Source organism: Phyllobates terribilis, unplaced genomic scaffold, assembly GCF_046119375.1.
Source record: "Phyllobates terribilis strain yellow unplaced genomic scaffold, ASM4611937v1 Scaffold_13__5_contigs__length_258822181, whole genome shotgun sequence".
Lineage (NCBI taxonomy): Eukaryota > Metazoa > Chordata > Amphibia > Anura > Dendrobatidae > Phyllobates > Phyllobates terribilis.
The window spans coordinates 176,259,915-176,282,365 of record NW_027362773.1 but is presented as its reverse complement, the minus strand read 5'-3'; the positions used below and the strand labels follow the sequence as shown (position 1 = coordinate 176,282,365).

Sequence of the window (22,451 nt, the reverse complement as noted above, 5' to 3'; positions counted from 1 at the left end):
AGAGGTCCAAATAAAACCAAATGACACGAGGTCTCCTGCATAGAGGTCCAAATAAAACCACATGACAGAAGGTCTCCTGCATAGAGGTCCAAATAACACCAAATGACACGAGGTCTCCTGCATAGAGGTCCAAATAAAACTAAATGACACAAGGTCTCCTGCATAGAGGTCCAAATAAAACCAAATGACACAAGGTCTCCTGCATAGAGATCCAAATAAAACCAAATGACACAAGGTCTCCTGCATAGAGGTCCAAATAAAACCAAATTACTTGAGGTCTCCTGCATAGAGGTCCAAATAAAACCAAATGACACGATGTCTCCTGTATAGAGATCCAAATAACACAAAGTGACACGAGGTCTCCTGCATAGAGGTCCAAATAAAACCAAATGACACAAGGTCTCCTGCATAGAGGTCCAAATAAAACCAAATGACACGAGGTCTCCTGCATAGAGGTCCAAATAACACCAAGTGACACGAGGTCTCCTGCATAGAGGTCCAAATAAAACCAAATGACACAAGGTCTCCTGCATAGAGGTCCAAACAAAACCAAATGACACAAGGTCTCCTGCATAGAGGTCCAAATAAAACCAAATGACACGAGGTCTCCTGCATAGAGGTCCAAATAAAACCAAATGACACAAGGTCTCCTGCATAGAGGTCCAAATAAAACCAAATGACACAAGGTCTCCTGCATAGAGGTCCAAATAACACCAAATGACACAAGGTCTCCTGCATAGAGATCCAAATAAAACCAAATGACACGAGGTCTCCTGCATAGAGGTCCAAATAAAACCAAATGACACTAGGTCTCCTGCATAGAGGTCCAAATAACACCAAGTGACACGAGGTCTCCTGCATAGAGGTCCAAATAAAACCAAAAGACACGAGGTCTTCTGCGTAGAGGTTCAAATAAAACCAAATGACACGAGGTCTCCTCCATAGAGGTCCAGATAAAACCAAATGACACGAGGTCTCCTGCACAGAGGTCTAAATAACACCAAATGACACGCGGTCTCCTGCATAGAGGTCCAAATAGAACCAAATGACACAAGGTCTCCTGCATAGAGGTCCAAATAAAACCAAATGACACAAGGTCTCCTGGATAGAGGTCCAAATAACACCAAGTGACACGAGGTCTCCTGCATAGAGGTCCAAATAAAACCAAATGACACGAGGTCTCCTGCATAGAGGTCCAAATAAAACCAAATGACACGAGGTCTCCTGCCTAGAGGTCCAAATAAAACCAAATGATACGAGGTCTCCTGCATAGAGGTCCAAATAAAACCAAATGACACGAGGTCTCCTGCATAGAGGTCCAAATAACACCAAATGACATGAGGTCTCCTGCATAGAGGTCCAAATAAAACCAAATGACACGAGGTCTCCTGCATAGAGGTCCAAATAAAACCAAATTACATGAGGTCTCCTGCATAGAGGTCCAATAAAACCAAATGACACAAGGTCTCCTGCATAGAGGTCCAAATAACACCAAATGACATGAGGTCTCCTGCATAGAGGTCCAAATAAAACCAAATGACACGAGGTCTCCTGCATAGAGGTCCAAATAAAACCAAATGACACGAGGTCTGCTGCATAGAGGTAAATAACACCAAATGACACGAGGTCTCCTGCATAGAGGTCCAAATAAAACCAAATGACACGAGGTCTCCTGCATAGAGGTCCAAATAAAACCAAATGACACGAGGTCTCCTGCGTAGAGGTCCAAATAAGACCAAATGACACGAGGTCTCCTGCATAGAGGTCCAAATAAAACCAAGTGACACAAGGTCTCCTGCATAGAGGTCCAAATAAAACCAAATGACACAAGGTCTCCTGCATAGAGGTCCAAATAAAACCAAATGACACGAGATTTCCTGCATAGAGGTCCAAATAAAACCAAGTGACACGAGGTCTCCTGCATAGAGGTCAAAATAAAACCAAATGACACGAGGTCTCCTGCCTAGAGGTCCAAATGATACGAGGTCTCCTGCATAGAGGTCCAAATAAAACCAAATGACACGAGGTCTCCTGCATAGAGGTCCAAATAACACCAAATGACATGAGGTCTCCTGCATAGAGGTCCAAATAAAACCAAATGACACGAGGTCTCCTGCATAGAGGTCCAAATAAAACCAAATTACATGAGGTCTCCTGCATAGAGGTCCAATAAAACCAAATGACACAAGGTCTCCTGCATAGAGGTCCAAATAACACCAAATGACATGAGGTCTCCTGCATAGAGGTCCAAATAAAACCAAATGACACGAGGTCTCCTGCATAGAGGTCCAAATAAAACCAAATGACACGAGGTCTGCTGCCTAGAGGTAAATAACACCAAATGACACGAGGTCTCCTGCATAGAGGTCCAAATAAAACCAAATGACACGAGGTCTCCTGCATAGAATTCCAAATAAAACCAAATGACACGAGGTCTCCTGCGTAGAGGTCCAAATAAAACCAAATGACACGAGGTCTCCTGCATAGAGGTCCAAATAAAACCAAGTGACACAAGGTCTCCTGCATAGAGGTCCAAATAAAACCAAATGACACAAGGTCTCCTGCATAGAGGTCCAAATAAAACCAAATGACACGAGATTTCCTGCATAGAGGTCCAAATAAAACCAAGTGACACGAGGTCTCCTGCATAGAGGTCAAAATAAAACCAAATGACACGAGGTCTCCTGCATAGAGGTCCAAATAAAACCAAATTACATGAGGTCTCCTGCATAGAGGTCCAAATAAAACCAAGTGACACAAGGTCTCCTGAATAGAGGTCCAAATAAAACCAAATGACACAAGGTCTCCTGCATAGAGGTCCAAATAACACCAAGTGACACGAGGTCTCCTGCATAGAGGTCCAAATAATACCAAGTGACACTAGATCTCCTGTATAAAGGTCCATATAACACCAAGTAACACGAGGTCTCCTACATAGAGGTCCAAATAACACCAAATGACATGAGGTCTCCTGTATAGAGGTCCAAATAACACCAAGTGACATGAGGTCTCCTGCATAGAGGTCCAAATAAAACCAAATGACACGAGGTCTCCTGCATAGAGGTCCAAATAAAACCAAATGACAAGAGGTCTGCTGCATAGAGGTAAATAACACCAAATGACACGAGGTCTCCTGCATAGAGGTCCAAATAAAACCAAATGACACGAGGTCTCCTGCATAGAGGTCCAAATAAAACCAAATGACACGAGGTCTCCTGCGTAGAGGTCCAAATAAAGCCAAATGACACGAGGTCTCCTGCATAGAGGTCCAAATAAAACCAAGTGACACAAGGTCTCCTGCATAGAGGGCCAAATAAAACCAAATGACACAAGGTCTCCTGCATAGAGGTCCAAATAAAACCAAATGACACGAGATTTCCTGCATAGACGTCCAAATAAAACCAAGTGACACGAGGTCTCCTGCATAGAGGTCAAAATAAAACCAAATGACTTGAGGTCTCCTGCATAGAGGTCCAAATAAAACCAAATTACATGAGGTCTCCTGCATAGAGGTCCAAATAAAACCAAGTGACACAAGGTCTCCTGCATACAGGTCCAAATAAAACCAAATGACACAAGGTCTCCTGCATAGAGGTCCAAATAACACCAAGTGACACGAGGTCTCCTGCATAGAGGTCCAAATAATACCAAGTGACACTAGATCTCCTGTATAAAGGACCATATAACACCAAGTAACACGAGGTCTCCTACATAGAGGTCCAAATAACACCAAATGACATGAGGTCTCCTGCATAGAGGTCCATATAAAACCAAATGACACAAGGTCTCCTGCATAGAGGTCCAAATAAAACCAAATGACACAAGGTCTCTTGCATAGAGGTCCAAATAAAACCAAATGACACGAGGTCTCCTGCATAGAGGTCCAAATAAAACCAAATGACACAAGGTCTCCTGCATAGTGGTCCAAATAAAACCAAATGACAAAAGGTCTCCTGCATAGAGGTCCAAATAAAACCAAATGACACGAGGTCTCCTGCATAGAGGTCCAAATAAAACCACATGACAGAAGGTCTCCTGCATAGAGGTCCAAATAACACCAAATGACACGAGGTCTCCTGCATAGAGGTCCAAATAAAACTAAATGACACAAGGTCTCCTGCATAGAGGTCCAAATAAAACCAAATGACACAAGGTCTCCTGCATAGAGATCCAAATAAAACCAAATGACACAAGGTCTCCTGCATAGAGGTCCAAATAAAACCAAATTACATGAGGTCTCCTGCATAGAGGTCCAAATAAAACCAAGTGAAAAGAGGTCTCCTGCATAGAGGTCCAAATAAAACCAAATGACACGAGGTCTCCTGCATAGAGGTCCAAATAAAACCAAATTACATGAGGTCTCCTGCATAGAGGTCCAAATAAAACCCAATGACACAAGGTCTCCTGCATAGAGGTCCAAATATAACCAAATGACACGAGGTCTCCTGCATAAAGGTCCAAATAAAACCAAATGACACGATGTCTCCTGTATAGAGATCCAAATAACACAAAGTGACACGAGGTCTCCTGCATAGAGGTCCAAATAAAACCAAATGACACAAGGTCTCCTGCATAGAGGTCCAAATAAAACCAAATGACACGAGGTCTCCTGCATAGAGGTCCAAATAACACCAAGTGACACGAGGTCTCCTGCATAGAGGTCCATATAAAACCAAATGACACAAGGTCTCCTGCATAGAGGTCCAAATAAAACCAAATGACACAAGGTCTCCTGCATAGAGGTCCAAATAAAACCAAATGACACGAGGTCTCCTGCATAGAGGTCCAAATAAAACCAAATGACACGAGGTCTCCTGCATAGAGGTCCAAATAAAACCAAATGACAAAAGGTCTCCTGCATAGAGGTCCAAATAAAACCAAATGACACGAGGTCTCCTGCATAGAGGTCCAAATAAAACCACATGACAGAAGGTCTCCTGCATAGAGGTCCAAATAACACCAAATGACACGAGGTCTCCTGCATAGAGGTCCAAATAAAACTAAATGACACAAGGTCTCCTGCATAGAGGTCCAAATAAAACCAAATGACACAAGGTCTCGTGCATAGAGATCCCAATAAAACCAAATAACACAAGGTCTCCTGCATAGAGGTCCAAATAAAACCAAATTACACGAGGTCTCCTGCATAGAGGTCCAAATAAAACCAAGTGACACGAGGTCTCCTGCATAGAGGTCCAAATAAAAAGAAATGACACGAGGTCTCCTGCATAGAGGTCCAAATAAAACCAAATTACATGAGGTCTCCTGCATAGAGGTCCAAATAAAACCCAATGACACAAGGTCTCCTGCATAGAGGTCCAAATATAACCAAATAACACGAGGTCTCCTGCATAGAGGTCCAAATAAAACCAAATGACACGAGGTCTCCTGTATAGAGATCCAAATAACACAAAGTGACACGAGGTCTCCTGCATAGAGGTCCAAATAAAACCAAATGACACAAGGTCTCCTGCATAGAGGTCCAAACAAAACCAAATGACACAAGGTCTCCTGCATAGAGGTCCAAATAAAACCAAATGACACGAGGTCTCCTGCATAGAGGTCCAAATAAAACCAAATGACACAAGGTCTCCTGCATAGAGGTCCAAATAAAACCAAATGACACAAGGTCTCCTGCATAGAGGTCCAAATAACACCAAATGACACAAGGTCTCCTGCATAGAGATCCAAATAAAACCAAATGACACGAGGTCTCCTGCATAGAGGTCCAAATAAAACCAAATGACACTAGGTCTCCTGCATAGAGGTCCAAATAACACCAAGTGACACGAGGTCTCCTGCATAGAGGTCCAAATAAAACCAAAAGACACGAGGTCTTCTGCGTAGAGGTTCAAATAAAACCAAATGACACGAGGTCTCCTCCATAGAGGTCCAGATAAAACCAAATGACACGAGGTCTCCTGCACAGAGGTCTAAATAACACCAAATGACACGCGGTCTCCTGCATAGAGGTCCAAATAGAACCAAATGACACAAGGTCTCCTGCATAGAGGTCCAAATAAAACCAAATGACACAAGGTCTCCTGCATAGAGGTCCAAATAACACCAAGTGACACGAGGTCTCCTGCATAGAGGTGCAAATAAAACCAAATGACACGAGGTCTCCTGCATAGAGGTCCAAATAAAACCAAATGACACGAGGTCTCCTGCCTAGAGGTCCAAATAAAACCAAATGATACGAGGTCTCCTGCATAGAGGTCCAAATAAAACCAAATGACACGAGGTCTCCTGCATAGAGGTCCAAATAACACCAAATGACATGAGGTCTCCTGCATAGAGGTCCAAATAAAACCAAATGACACGAGGTCTCCTGCATAGAGGTCCAAATAAAACCAAATTACATGAGGTCTCCTGCATAGAGGTCCAATAAAACCAAATGACACAAGGTCTCCTGCATAGAGGTCCAAATAACACCAAATGACATGAGGTCTCCTGCATAGAGGTCCAAATAAAACCAAATGACACGAGGTCTCCTGCATAGAGGTCCAAATAAAACCAAATGACACGAGGTCTGCTGCATAGAGGTAAATAACACCAAATGACACGAGGTCTCCTGCATAGAGGTCCAAATAAAACCAAATGACACGAGGTCTCCTGCATAGAGGTCCAAATAAAACCAAATGACACGAGGTCTCCTGCGTAGAGGTCCAAATAAAACCAAATGACACGAGGTCTCCTGCATAGAGGTCCAAATAAAACCAAGTGACACAAGGTCTCCTGCATAGAGGTCCAAATAAAACCAAATGACACAAGGTCTCCTGCATAGAGGTCCAAATAAAACCAAATGACACGAGATTTCCTGCATAGAGGTCCAAATAAAACCAAGTGACACGAGGTCTCCTGCATAGAGGTCAAAATAAAACCAAATGACACGAGGTCTCCTGCCTAGAGGTCCAAATTATACGAGGTCTCCTGCATAGAGGTCCAAATAAAACCAAATGACACGAGGTCTCCTGCATAGAGGTCCAAATAACACCAAATGACATGAGGTCTCCTGCATAGAGGTCCAAATAAAACCAAATTACATGAGGTCTCCTGCATAGAGGTCCAATAAAACCAAATGACACAAGGTCTCCTGCATAGAGGTCCAAATAACACCAAATGACATGAGGTCTCCTGCATAGAGGTCCAAATAAAACCAAATGACACGAGGTCTCCTGCATAGAGGTCCAAATAAAACCAAATGACACGAGGTCTGCTGCCTAGAGGTAAATAACACCAAATGACACGAGGTCTCCTGCATAGAGGTCCAAATAAAACCAAATGACACGAGGTCTCCTGCATAGAGGTCCAAATAAAACCAAATGACACGAGGTCTCCTGCGTAGAGGTCCAAATAAAACCAAATGACACGAGGTCTCCTGCATAGAGGTCCAAATAAAACCAAGTGACACAAGGTCTCCTGCATAGAGGTCCAAATAAAACCAAATGACACAAGGTCTCCTGCATAGAGGTCCAAATAAAACCAAATGACACGAGATTTCCTGCATAGAGGTCCAAATAAAACCAAGTGACACGAGGTCTCCTGCATAGAGGTCAAAATAAAACCAAATGACACGAGGTCTCCTGCATAGAGGTCCAAATAAAACCAAATTACATGAGGTCTCCTGCATAGAGGTCCAAATAAAACCAAGTGACACAAGGTCTCCTGAATAGAGGTCCAAATAAAACCAAATGACACAAGGTCTCCTGCATAGAGGTCCAAATAACACCAAGTGACACGAGGTCTCCTGCATAGAGGTCCAAATAATACCAAGTGACACTAGATCTCCTGTATAAAGGTCCATATAACACCAAGTAACACGAGGTCTCCTACATAGAGGTCCAAATAACACCAAATGACATGAGGTCTCCTGTATAGAGGTCCAAATAACACCAAGTGACACGAGATCTCCTGTATAGAGGTCCAAATAACACCAAATGAGACGAGGTCTCCTGCATAGAGGTCCATATAAAACCAAATGACACAAGGTCTCCTGCATAGAGGTCCAAATAAAACCAAATGACACAAGGTCTCCTGCATAGAGGTCCAAATAAAACCAAATGACACGAGGTCTCCTGCATAGAGGTCCAAATAAAACCAAATGACATGAGGTCTCCTGCATAGAGGTCCAAATAAAACCAAATGACAAAAGGTCTCCTGCATAGAGGTCCACATAAAACCAAATGACACAAGGTCTCCTGCATAGAGGTCCAAAGAAAACCACATGACAGAAGGTCTCCTGCATAGAGGTCCAAATAACACCAAATGACACGAGGTCTCCTGCATAGAGGTTCAAATAAAACTAAATGACACAAGGTCTCCTGCATAGAGGTCCAAATAAAACCAAATGACACAAGGTCTCCTGCATAGAGATCCAAATAAAACCAAATGACACAAGGTCTCCTGCATAGAGGTCCAAATAAAACCAAATTACACGAGGTCTCCTGCATAGAGGTCCAAATAAAACCAAATGACACGAGGTCTCCTGCATAGAGGTCCAAATAAAACCAAATTACATGAGGTCTCCTGCATAGAGGTCCAAATAAAACCCAATGACACAAGGTCTCCTGCATAGAGGTCCAAATATAACCAAATGACACGAGGTCTCCTGCATAGAGGTCCAAATAAAACCAAATGACACGAGGTCTCCTGTATAGAGATCCAAATAACACAAAGTGACACGAGGTCTCCTGCATAGAGGTCCAAATAAAACCAAATGACACAAGGTCTCCTGCATAGAGGTCCAAACAAAACCAAATGACACAAGGTCTCCTGCATAGAGGTCCAAATAAAACCAAATGACACGAGGTCTCCTGCATAGAGGTCCAAATAAAACCAAATGACACAAGGTCTCCTGCATAGAGGTCCAAATAAAACCAAATGACACAAGGTCTCCTGCATAGAGGTCCAAATAACACCAAATGACACAAGGTCTCCTGCATAGAGATCCAAATAAAACCAAATGACATGAGGTCTCCTGCATAGAGGTCCAAATAAAACCAAATGACACTAGGTCTCCTGCATAGAGGTCCAAATAACACCAAGTGACACGAGGTCTCCTGCATAGAGGTCCAAATAAAACCAAAAGACACGAGGTCTTCTGCGTAGAGGTTCAAATAAAACCAAATGACCCGAGGTCTCCTCCATAGAGGTCCAGATAAAACCAAATGACACGAGGTCTCCTGCATAGAAGTCTAAATAACACCAAATGACACAAGGTCTCCTGCATAGAGGTCCAAATAAAACCAAATGACACAAGGTCTCCTGCATAGAGGTCCAAATAAAACCAAATGACACAAGGTCTCCTGCATAGAGGTCCAAATAACACCAAGTGACACGAGGTCTCCTGCATAGAGGTCCAAATAAAACCAAATGACACGAGGTCTCCTGCATAGAGGTCCAAATAAAACCAAATGACACGAGGTCTCCTGCATAGAGGTCCAAATAAAACCAAATGACACGAGGTCTCCTGCATAGAGGTCCAAATAAAACCAAATGACACGAGGTCTCCTGCATAGAGGTCCAAATAACACCAAATGACATGAGGTCTCCTGCATAGAGGTACAAATAAAACCAAATGACACGAGGTCTCCTGCATAGAGGTCCAAATAAAACCAAATTACATGAGGTCTCCTGCATAGAGGTCCAATAAAACCAAATGACACAAGGTCTCCTGCATAGAGGTCCAAATAACACCAAATGACATGAGGTCTCCTGCATAGAGGTCCAAATAAAACCAAATGACACGAGGTCTCCTGCATAGAGGTCCAAATAAAACCAAATGACACGAGGTCTGCTGCATAGAGGTAAATAACACCAAATGACACAAGGTTTCCTGCATAGAGGTCCAAATAAAACCAAATGACACGAGGTCTCCTGCATAGAGGTCCAAATAAAACCAAGTGACACGAGGTCTCCTGCATAGAGGTCCAAATAAAACCAAATGACACGAGGTCTCCTGCATAGAGGTCCAAATAAAACCAAATTACATGAGGTCTCCTGCATAGAGGTCCAAACAAAACCAAATGACACAAGGTCTCCTGCATAGAGGTCCAAATAAAACCAAATGACACGAGGTCTCCCGCATAGAGGTCCAAATAAAACCAAATGACACGAGGTCTCCTGTATAGAGATCCAAATAACACAAAGTGACACGAGGTCTCCTGCATAGAGGTCCAAATAAAACCAAACGACACAAGGTCTCCTGCATAGAGGTCCAAACAAAAGCAAATGACACAAGGTCTCCTGCATAGAGGTCCAAATAAAACCAAATGACACGAGGTCTCCTGCATAGAGGTCCAAATAAAACCAAATGACACAAGGTCTCCTGCATAGAGATCCAAATAAAACCAAATGACATAAGGTCTCCTGCATAGAGGTCCAAATAAAACCAAATGACACAAGGTCTCCTGCATAGAGGTCCAAATAAAACCAAATGACACGACGTCTCCTGCATAGAGGTCCAAATAAAACCAAATGACACTAGGTCTCCTGCATAGAGGTCCAAATAACACCAAGTGACACGAGGTCTCCCGCATAGAGGTCCAAATAAAACCAAATGACACAAGGTCTCCTGCATAGAGGTTCAAATAAAACCAAATGACACGAGGTCTCCTGCATAGAGGTCCAAATAAAACCAAATGACACGAGGTCTCCTGCATAGAGGTCCAAATAAAACCAAAAGACACGAGGTCTCCTGCGTAGAGGTTCAAATAAAACCAAATGACACGAGGTCTCCTGCATAGAGGTCCAGATAAAACCAAATGACACGAGGTCTCCTGCATAGAGGTCTAAATAACACCAAATGACACGAGGTCTCCTGCATAGAGGTCCAAATAAAACCAAATGACACGAGGTCTCCTGCATAGAGGTCCAAATAACACAAAATGACACAAGGTCTCCTGCATAGAGGTCCAAATAAAACCAAATGACACGAGGTCTCCTGCATAGAGGTCCAAATAAAACCAAATGACACGAGGTCTCCTACATAGAGGTCCAAATAAAACCAAATGACACAAGGTCTCCTGCATAGAGGTCCAAATAAAACCAAATGACACAAGGTCTCCTGCATAGAGGTCCAAATAACACCAAGTGACACGAGGTCTCCTGCATAGAGGTCCAAATAAAACCAAATGACATGAGGTCTCCTGCATAGAGGTCCAAATAAAACCAAATGACACAAGGTCTCCTGCATAGAGGTCCAAGTAACACCAAATGACACGAGGTCTCCTGCATAGAGGTCCAAATAAAACCAAATGACACGAGGTCTCCTGCATAGAGGTCCAAATAAAACCAAATGACACGAGGTCTCCTACATAGAGGTCCAAATAAAACCAAATGACACAAGGTCTCCTGCATAGAGGTCCAAATAAAACCAAATGACACAAGGTCTCCTGCATAGAGGTCCAAATAACACCAAGTGACACGAGGTCTCCTGCATAGAGGTCCAAATAAAACCAAATGACATGAGGTCTCCTGCATAGAGGTCCAAATAAAACCAAATGACACAAGGTCTCCTGCATAGAGGTCCAAGTAACACCAAATGACACGAGGTCTCCTGCATAGAGGTCCAAATAAAACCAAATGACACGAGGTCTCCTGCATAGAGGTCCAAATAACACCAAATGACACGAGGTCTCCTGCATAGAGGTCCAAATAAAACCAAATGACACACACAAGGTCTCCTGCATAGAGGTCCATATAAAACCAAATGACACGAGGTCTCCTGCATAGAGGTCCAAATAAAACCAAATGACACGAGGTCTCCTGCATAGAGGTCCAAATAACACCAAATGACATGAGGTCTCCTGCATAGAGGTCCAAATAAAACCAAATGACACGAGGTCTCCTGCATAGAGGTCCAAATAAAACCAAATTACATGAGGTCTCCTGCATAGAGATCCAATAAAACCAAATGACACAAGGTCTCCTGCATAGAGGTCCAAATAACACCAAATGACATGAGGTCTCCTGCATAGAGGTCCAAATAAAACCAAATGACACGAGGTCTCCTGCATAGAGGTCCAAATAAAACCAAATGACACGAGGTCTGCTGCATAGAGGTCCAAATAAAACCAAATGACACGAGGTCTCCTACATAGAGGTCCAAATAAAACCAAATGACACGAGGTCTGCTGCATAGAGGTCCAAATAAAACCAAATGACACAAGGTCTCCTGCATAGAGGTCCAAATAACACCAAATGACACGAGGTTTCCTGCATAGAGGTCCAAATAAAACCAAATGACACAAGGTCTCCTGCATAGAGGTCCAAATAAAACCAAATGACACGAGGTCTCCTGCATAGAGGTCCAAATAAAACCAAATGACACAAGGTCTCCTGCATAGAGGTCCAAATAAAACAAAGTGACACAAGGTCTCCTGCATAGAGGTTGAAATAAAACCAAATGACACGAGGTCTCCTGCATAGAGGTCCAAATAAAACCAAGTGACACGAGGTCTCCTGCATAGAGGTCCAAATAAAACCAAATGACACGAGGTCTCCTGCATAGAGGTCCAAATAACACCAAGTGACACGAGGTCTCCTGCATAGAGGTCCAAATAAAACCAAGTGACACGAGGTCTCCTGCATTGAAGTCACAATTGAGGTGTGTGACTTGAGGCCTCCTATCCATGGTTCACACCCTCCTCTCCAGCGCTCAGGAAGGTTTAGCAGACTCCTATATGCGCTATTTTTGAGGTACTTACAGTCGGAGAAGTAGACACATTTTCTGGTAACTTCATCCACGACCATGTCTGGTGGACACAATGGAAAGCAGCCTTCAACCCTACAAGAGATATGGGATATAAGACTGGTCAAACCTGGAGCCACACTAAGCAGTGCTGGGGTCCGCAGTGATCCTCTGCTCCTCTTACTAATCTATAGTATCTTTGCAGCATGGAGGAGAGAGGTTCATGAGAGGGAAGAATGATGCAGCGCACACAGATTTTCAGCCCTGGAGCGTCACTTCCACCATAACCAACAGCAACGTCATTTATCCGTATGAGCCAGGTCACCACCACACTGAACAGAAAGATGGTGTTTATACGGATAGATCACAGAACCTAGAGCCACTGGGACAGTCCTGGATTTGGGTCTCTCTCCCCCTGTCCCAGGCAGTGTCCAGCCCTGCCATTTTCAGTGTTGCATAGTGAGCATTGATCCGCTGAGCGCTGCCCGGAGTCAGTGTCCCCTGAGAAGGTAGAAGCAGTTTATTACCGCTATCCCTCTTCTCTCCTGTAGACACATAGAGCTCAATGGGCACAGCTGAGGCTTCTAGTAGAACCAGCGGTCACATGATCACTGGGTCTCTGCCAGACAGAGCCGCTGGGTCCTAGCTCATCCTCAGCTCTGCCAGTGATTTCTCACTGGATGTTTTCCCTGTAACTGAGGCCCCTAAAGATGCCCCAACTACAGTGGAAAATATATGCAGCAAAGAAATATACTGTATGTCCCCAGAGGTCAGGTATAAGCTCTTGGGGGACAAATAATGTTAAAAAATGCATTTACCTATGACGCGCCCCCTGGGCCAGTGCTGTTTGGGGATTACCCGGAGCCGGATCTGATGGGGGTTGTAGTCTCCGAGTGGCGGCGACCCGGTCCGTGCCCAGGGTGTCAAACTCAGTGTGTGGCAGTCTTTACAGATGTTATTAGTTGTTCTTAGTGTCGACTACGCCACTCGTTGATTTGCGGTCAAAAGGCCGCCGCTGCAGCAGGGTCCGCTGAGGCTGGTGGTATATGTGCAGCTGTGGTAGTATAACCCCCAACGGGAGGGGTATAGCCTCAGGGGGTCAGGTGTAGAGGATGGTGGTAGTGGTGGTGCAGTGTGGATGGTAAGAAGACTCAGAGTCGGGCTGTGCAGTTCAGGGTTTTTACTTACTGCTGTTCTGTTGGTCACTCTGGCCTTGAGTGACCGCCCGAGCCGTGCTGCGTCCACCAGGTCCTGGACTCGGCCAACCCCCAAGCAATTCTGGAGCGTGGTCCTGAGCTCCCTTTCTGACTGTCCTCTCTACTGGCCGTTCCCACCAGGGGTCCACTTATGTCCGGCTCCCTCGGGTCTCCTATTGGGTGAACCTTCTTTGGCTTCCCTGACCCTATGCTCGGTGTGCCTTCTTAGTGGACTTGGTGAGGGGCTGCTCCACATGTAATGTCGCAGCCTCCGGTTCTTAGTTGAGGGTTGTTTCTCTCCTCCACTAATTTGGGATCCGGTTCCCTTGCGTGCCAACCCTTCACCCTTCTGGTTGTATACTGGGTTCTTGGGGTTCCTTCTTCTCCCCCTCTGGGTCCTTCTCTTCTCCTCTCTCTCTTCTCTCTGCAGGCGCTCCTGGACCTCTCTCAGGACTGACTGACCCTCTACAGAAGACTGACCCTGATCTAAGATGGTGCCCACCTTATATACTCCCTCTATGTGTGAGCTCAGGTGACCAGCACCCAATGAGCTCCTAGCCTTACCCAAACTGCTCCCCCTATCTGCCCCTACACTACTGGGATGTTCCACCCCCCTCCCACTCCAGCCAGGGACAGACACTGTCGTACCTGCACATATACTGGTGGGAGTACCGTCGGTCTGTCCCCCGGAAATGGGATGTATGTAGTGCATGCAGCTATCTGAGCTCAGTCCCACACTCCATCCTTACCCGGGAGTGGAATACCACACCTCTGGCTTGAGGTGTAATACCCCTGTAGCAGCCGAGTCCTCAGGGTGCTACATTCCCCCCTGGTAAATCACAGCACGTCCTCGGGCTGTAAGAGAATAAAACATCCATAAACATACAATTTTTTCATAACAACATAAACATATAAAACATTATATATATATTTCTGCAGCATAAAACTTTTTCATAATAAACATTCTTGTAAACTTTCTTGTTCCTCCGGCCACGGTGCAACTTGTGACCGGGTAAAGTGCGACAGTCTCTTGTAGAATAACACAGCTTTCCTATAAAACCAGTAGGGGGCGCCTTAAAAAGCGCAACTATATACAAGGGGAAATATGGCCGCTCTCAGTCCTCGGCCAGGTATTAGGAAAGGAATGACCGCTCTCAGTCCTCGGTCAGTGGGAATAGGGACACACGGGTTTCAGTTCAATTTACTGGTCCCAACGGGGACTATATTTTAACTAGCAGCAGTAACAGTTCTTATACCCTGACGGGTAACTATGTACAGTCTCTTTACCGTACTTTAATGACGGCGTACTCCTGCTCCTCTTTCAGACCCGTCCGGGTCCTCTTGCTCCTCTTCACACCGTAGCTCCTCCTCCGTCAGCCGGTGTACATGGAGGGCATAGGGTCCTTTGGCACACTTGTGCCGGGTGAACGTGACCTCGTCCCCTACATATAGGTAACGACCTCTGTGTCCCTCCGGCAGATGGGACTCCACGTCTCTTCTGGTCACAAAGACGTCGCCGGGGGTGTGGTGATCTCTTATGAAGCCCCACCCGTGCTGCATTTGGAATTTAATCACAGTCCCGGTGGCACGGGGACCATGAGCTGCACGGGGGTTCCTCCTGGTCCTGCTCTTCTGCCCTGCGCTCTGTTCCTGCAGCCGCTGCTCACGGACCCGCCTCTCTCTCCGTTCTTGCTTGAAGACTGCCAACTGCTGGCGGCAGCACTCCACACGCTCCGCTGCGGCTGCCCGAGTTTCCTGAGTGAACCCCATGAGGTCTCCTCCGGTGGGGTCCCACTCGAACTGCGCTTCTTCCAGCGGGAGCGGGGTCCTCTTAACGGGCTTCGGAGCCGGAATCAGGGGCTCGCACAGGGGCCTTGCTTTTTGGAGTTCCAGTTGGTAGTACTCCGGTGGCCATATAAAGGGCTGCCCATCCGGGCAAGTGTGCTGGGCAAACAAGTCTTCACCCAGGTGCGGCACTCTAGATGTTGAGGGCGCGGTGGTGGAAGCGGCGCCCGGGTTCGCCAGGCCTTGCGACCAGGCCTGGGGTACCCTGAACGTAAAGGGCACCGTGAAGACGGCGGCGCCCGGGGTTACTTGGCCCAGCGACCAGGCCGGTGGCTCAGTGAAGGTAGAGGGCGCTGTTGGTACTGCGGCGCCCGGGGGTACTAGACCTTGCGACCAGGCCGGTGGTGTTTCCTGCTTTGCCGCGCTCAGGGTTGAGGCGCGTGACGTCACAGGGATCGCGGCCGCGGCTTCTGCTTGAGGCCTTGTCTGGAGCGGTGACGATGCAGCGACGGGCACAGCAGGGGGAATTTCGGGCTCTGCGACGGGGAGCTGGGGCAGGCACGCGGTTTCTCGGCTCGGGGTAGTGACGTCCCCTTTACCTGCCTCCATCTGTTCAGCTCCCTCTTCGGCGCCGTCTCCGGCCTTCACTCCTCCTGCACCATCCTCAGAGGCGGTCTGTCTCCTCGTCTCGGGTGGCGTGCTTCGCTGGCGGGTTCCAGCCTGCTGGGCCATCTCTCTGCTCCATGCGGCCAGTACGTCCCGCTGCACTCGGGCCATCCCCTGAGCCAAGCCCTCCAGTGCGGTCTGTGCACGCTCCCGGTCTCGGGGGAGCTGTGCCAGGATCTCCACCAGGCCTTCTGGGGTTGTCGCTTGCAACAGGCTCCTGACCACTGGGTCGGTGCTGCCTGCCTCTCCCTCCATCTCCGGGTACGGCTCCTCCAGACTCCTCCAAGCTGCTCCCATCTTCTCTGTTTTGTTCTGTATCCGCCCCCATTGAAGGTGGTCCCGGGGCAACTTTGTGATTGTCAGTTCCAGGGGCAGTACTCTCACGCTGATGGACATCTCTAGCATCACAGTCTCCGCCGGTGGGGGCGGTTTCCGCTTTTGGCGCCATTCCTTGGCCTGGCCCACGATGGGAGGCGACCTCTTGCCACCCTCTGGCACGCCCATAATGGCATCCGCTCTTCCAAGGCGGGAAATCTTCTGGAAATGGCGGGAATCGTCTCCCAGTGGCGGGAAACTCCGTGGACGGCGGGAAAAAGCTGCAGATGGCGGGCAACCGGCGGGAAACGATCCGTGATGGCGTCCCATGGCGGGGACCCTCTGGAACCGGCGGGAGACTTCTTCTTGAGGTAAATTTGAACTTTTCTTCAGGCACGCAGTACCCGGTGGTTGCGGGCACGAAATCCTGCCGACTACGCCAAAGTTGACGCGCCCCCTGGGCCAGTGCTGTTTGGGGATTACCCGGAGCCGGATCTGATGGGGGTTGTAGTCTCCGAGTGGCGGCGACCCGGTCCGTGCCCAGGGTGTCAAACTCAGTGTGTGGCAGTCTTTACAGATGTTATTAGTTGTTCTTAGTGTCGACTACGCCACCCGTTGATTTGCGGTCAAAAGGCCGCCGCTGCAGCAGGGTCCGCTGAGGCTGGTGGTATATGTGCAGCTGTGGTAGTATAACCCCCAACGGGAGGGGTATAGCCTCAGGGGGTCAGGTGTAGAGGATGGTGGTAGTGGTGGTGCAGTGTGGATGGTAAGAAGACTCAGAGTCGGGCTGTGCAGTTCAGGGTTTTTACTTACTGCTGTTCTGTTGGTCACTCTGGCCTTGAGTGACCGCCCGAGCCGTGCTGCGTCCACCAGGTCCTGGACTCGGCCAACCCCCAAGCAATTCTGGAGCGTGGTCCTGAGCTCCCTTTCTGACTGTCCTCTCTACTGGCCGTTCCCACCAGGGGTCCACTTATGTCCGGCTCCCTCGGGTCTCCTATTGGGTGAACCTTCTTTGGCTTCCCTGACCCTATGCTCGGTGTGCCTTCTTAGTGGACTTGGTGAGGGGCTGCTCCACATGTAATGTCGCAGCCTCCGGTTCTTAGTTGAGGGTTGTTTCTCTCCTCCACTAATTTGGGATCCGGTTCCCTTGCGTGCCAACCCTTCACCCTTCTGGTTGTATACTGGGTTCTTGGGGTTCCTTCTTCTCCCCCTCTGGGTCCTTCTCTTCTCCTCTCTCTCTTCTCTCTGCAGGCGCTCCTGGACCTCTCTCAGGACTGACTGACCCTCTACAGAAGACTGACCCTGATCTAAGATGGTGCCCACCTTATATACTCCCTCTATGTGTGAGCTCAGGTGACCAGCACCCAATGAGCTCCTAGCCTTACCCAAACTGCTCCCCCTATCTGCCCCTACACTACTGGGATGTTCCACCCCCCTCCCACTCCAGCCAGGGACAGACACTGTCGTACCTGCACATATACTGGTGGGAGTACCGTCGGTCTGTCCCCCGGAAATGGGATGTATGTAGTGCATGCAGCTATCTGAGCTCAGTCTCACACTCCATCCTTACCCGGGAGTGGAATACCACACCTCTGGCTTGAGGTGTAATACCCCTGTAGCAGCCGAGTCCTCAGGGTGCTACACCTATCTCTCTCATTATCTATATAAAAAAATAGCCCCACCCTCAAAAATAATATAACATAATACAATAACATTACATATGTTAAATAGCAAAAAATACATATAAATATGTGTCTACAGAACAAACACTGAGGAAATGGCCCGAGGGCAGAGAGGAGCGTGGAGGAAATGGCCTGAGAGCAGAGAAGAGCACCAATGATACTGCCCAAGGGCAGAAAGGAGCGCTAAGGAGATGGCCTAAGGGCAGAAAAAATGCCAAGGAGACAAGATAGCCTGAGGGTAGAGAGGAGCACTGAGGAGAGGAGATAGCCTGGGGTCACAGAGGAGCACTGAGGAGAGGAGATAGCCTGGGGTCACAGAGGAGCACTGAGGAGAGGAGATAGCCTGGGGTCACAGAGGAGCACTGAGGAGAGGATATAGCCTGGGGTCACAGAGGAGCACTGAGGAGAGGAGATAGCCTGGGGTCACAGAGGAGCACTGAGGAGAGGAGATAGCCTGGGGTCACAGAGGAGCACTGAGGAGAGGAGATAGCCTGGGGTCACAGAGGAGCACTGAGGAGAGGATATAGCCTGGGGTCACAGAGGAGCACTGAGGAGAGGAGATAGCCTGGGGTCACAGAGGAGCACTGAGGAGAGGAGATAGCCTGGGGTCACAGAGGAGCACTGAGGAGAGGAGATAGCCTGGGGTCACAGAGGAGCACTGAGGAGAGGAGATAGCCTGGGGTCACAGAGGAGCACTGAGGAGAGGAGATAGCCTGGGGTCACAGAGGAGCACTGAGGAGAGGAGATAGCCTGGGGTCACAGAGGAGCACTGAGGAGAGGAGATAGCCTGGGGTCACAGAGGAGCACTGAGGAGAGGATATAGCCTGGGGTCAGAGAGGAGCACTGAAGAGATGGCCTAAGGGAAAAGAGGATGGCCAAGGAGATGGCCTGAGGGCAGAAAAAACGCCACGGAGAGGAGATAGCCTGGGGTCAGAGAGGAGCACTGAGGAGATGGCCTAAGGGAAAAGAGGACAGCCAAAGAGATGGCCTGAGGGCAGAAAAATAAAACTCCAAGGAGAGGAGATAGCCTGAGGGCAGAAAAAATGCCAAGGAGACGAGATAGCCTGAGGGTAGAGAGGAGCACTGAGGAGATGGCCTAAGGGAAAAGAGGATGGCCAAAGAGATGGTCTGGGGGCAGAAAAAAACTCCAAGGAGAGGAGATAGCCTGGGGGAAGAGAGGAGGGCTGAGGAGACTGTCTGACTGTGGACTGCTAGGAACAAGAACTTGGGTTTTAAATGTAATGGACACCGGGACAGAAAGTTGAGAGTCGGGTTCTGCTGTGTAACTGATAACACATCCTTCCCCAGCTGCTTTCAATTGTTCTGCTTTAATAATGGACAGGTCCACAAAAAGGTTTAGCAGTAGTGTGAACACAGCCTTCAAGGGATTGTCCTTTACTTTCTAAAATGTTCTTAATGTGGCCAGCTGATAATGAAATGGTAAATGGGTGTGGCCGGGGGTGTGGTTACTGCGCTGCATACTCCAGCCCTCTTTCCCTTCTTCAATAGTTGGGAGGTCTGCTTACCTGGGAATACTATGACAGCGATCACCGGCGGGGTCTCTGCATGTTTGGTAACAGGCACTACTACAAGCATCATAGCGCCATTCGCAGGTAGGTCGCGGCATCACATGTAACTTAGAATCTGCAAGTTAAAAAATTTGGTCAGGAAGTAATGGATTCATAGGGATATTGTCTGCTCATTTCACATTCAACTAGGCCAGAGCCAGCGCTGCACCCCTCCTGTAGTCCCAGGTTTAGGCCAGAGCCAGCGCTGCACCCCTCCTGTAGTCCCAGGTTTAGGCCAGAGCCAGCGCTGCACCCCTCCTGTAGTCCCAGGTTTAGGCCAGAGCCAGCGCTGCACCCCTCCTGTAGTCCCAGGTTTAGGCCAGAGCCAGCGCTGCACCCCTCCTGTAGTCCCAGGTTTAGGCCAGAGCCAGCGCTGCACCCCTCCTGTAGTCCCAGGTTTAGGCCAGAGCCAGCGCTGCACCCCTCCTGTAGTCCCAGGTTTAGGCCAGAGCCAGCGCTGCACCCCTCCTGTAGTCCCAGGTTTAGGCCAGAGCCAGCGCTGCACCCCTCCTGTAGTCCCAGGTTTAGGCCAGAGCCAGCGCTGCACCCATCATGTAGTCCCAGGTTTTGGCCAGAGCCAGCGCTGCACCCATCATTTAGCCCCAGGTTTTGGCCAGAGCCAGCGCTGCACCCATCATGTAGTCCCAGGTTTTGGCCAGAGCCAGCGCTGCACCCATCATTTAGCCCCAGGTTTAGGCCAGAGCCAGCGCTGCACCCATCATGTAGCCCCAGGTTTTACCAGAGCCAGCGCTGCACCCATCATGTAGCCCCAGGTTTTGGCCAGAGCCAGCGCTGCACCCATCATGTAGCCCCAGGTTTTAACCAGAGCCAGCGCTGCACCCATCATGTAGTCCCAGGTTTTGGCCAGAGCCAGCGCTGCACCCATCATGTAGCCCCAGGTTTTACCAGAGCCAGCGCTGCACCCATCATTTAGCCCCAGGTTTTGGCCAGAGCCAGCGCTGCACCCATCATGTAGCCCCAGGTTTTACCAGAGCCAGCGCTGCACCCATCATGTAGCCCCAGGTTTTACCAGAGCCAGCGCTGCACCCATCATGTAGCCCCAGGTTTTAACCAGAGCCAGCGCTGCACCCATCATGTAGTCCCAGGTTTTGGCCAGAGCCAGCGCTGCACCCATCATGTAGCCCCAGGTTTTACCAGAGCCAGCGCTGCACCCATCATTTAGCCCCAAGTTTTGGCCAGAGCCAGCGCTGCACCCATCATGTAGCCCCAGGTTTTAACCAGAGCCAGTGCTGCACCCCTCATGTAGCCCCAGGTTTAGGCCAGAGCCAGCGCTGCACCCATCATGTAGTCCCAGGTTTTGGCCAGAGCCAGCGCTGCACCCATCATGTAGCCCCAGGTTTAGGCCAGAGCCAGCCCTGCCCCACAATAAAGCCCCAGGTGTAGGCCAGAGCAATCGATGTATTCCTCATGTAGCCACAGGTTTGGCCGGGAGCCAGGGCAGCACCCCTCATGTAGCCCCGAAATGAACCCTTAAAAACCTCCACAACATTCAGCATGTGAAGATGTTAGCCACTAGTCTTTATTATCTTTATATTACTATTTAGCCTTAAACTTCTGGGGTGGTATTAGGGGCCCAAATAGAGAAAGGATTAGGGGGCAGAGAGTGCATGAGTCAGCTAGAGAGAAGATCAAAGTGTGGAGAGTGCAGGAGCCAGCTAGAGAGCTGATCGGGAGGCAGAGCACACAGGAGCCAGCTAGAGAGGCGATCGAGGGGCCGAGAGCGCAGGAGCAAGCTAGAGAGGGGATCAAAGGGTGGAGAGTGCAGGAGCCAGCTAGAGAGCTGATCGGGAGGCAGAGCACGCAGGAGCCAGCTAGAGAGGCGATCGAGGGGCCGAGAGCGCAGGAGCCAGCTAGAGAGGGGATCAAAGGGTGGAGAGAGCAGGAGCCAGCTAGAGAGGTGATCAAAGTGTGGAGAGTGCAGGAGCCAGCTAGAGAGAAGATCAAAGTGTGGAGAGTGCAGGAGTCAGCTAGAGAGAAGATCAAAGAGTGGAGAGAGCAGGAGCCAGCTAGAGAGAAGATCAAAGGGTGGAGAGAGCAGGAGCCAGCTAGAGAGGGGATCAAAGGGTGGAGAGTGCAGGAGCAAGCTAGAGAGGTGATCGGGAGGCAGAGCAAGCAGGAGCCAGCTAGAGAGGGGATCAAAGGGTGGAGAGTGCAGGAGCCAGCTAGAGAGGCGATCGAGGGGCAGAGAGCCCAGGGGCCAGCTGGGGAGGGGATCAAAGGGTGGAGAGTGCAGGAGCCAGCTAGAGAGGCGATCAAAGGGTGGAGAGTGCAGGAGCCAGCTAGAGAGGTGATCGGGAGGCAGAGCACGCAGGAGCCAGCTAAAGAGGCGATCGAGAGGCCGAGAGCGCAGGAGCCAGCTAGAGAGGGGATCAAAGGGTGGAGAGAGCAGGAGCCAGCTAGAGAGGGGATCAAAGGGTGGAGAGTGCAGGAGCAAGCTAGAGAGGTGATCGGGAGGCAGAGCAAGCAGGAGCCAGCTAGAGAGGCGATCGAGGGGCAGAGAGTGCAGGAGCCAGCTAGAGAGGGG

The 22,451-nt window shown here is 48.7% G+C and overlaps 1 protein-coding gene across 1 annotated transcript in view; it reads right to left on the bottom strand.

Annotated features, from left to right (window-relative positions):
* OTOG (otogelin) overlaps nucleotides 1–22,451 on the bottom strand; it is a 650,929-nt gene that overhangs the window by 293,214 nt on the left and 335,264 nt on the right. The window contains exons 31-32 of the mRNA XM_073657941.1: nucleotides 19,865–19,982; nucleotides 12,711–12,790 (exon numbers count right to left, since the gene is read on the bottom strand). Of these exons, the coding sequence (XP_073514042.1) occupies nucleotides 12,711–12,790; nucleotides 19,865–19,982 (198 nt within the window). The remainder of the gene's footprint in view (nucleotides 1–12,710; nucleotides 12,791–19,864; nucleotides 19,983–22,451) is intronic.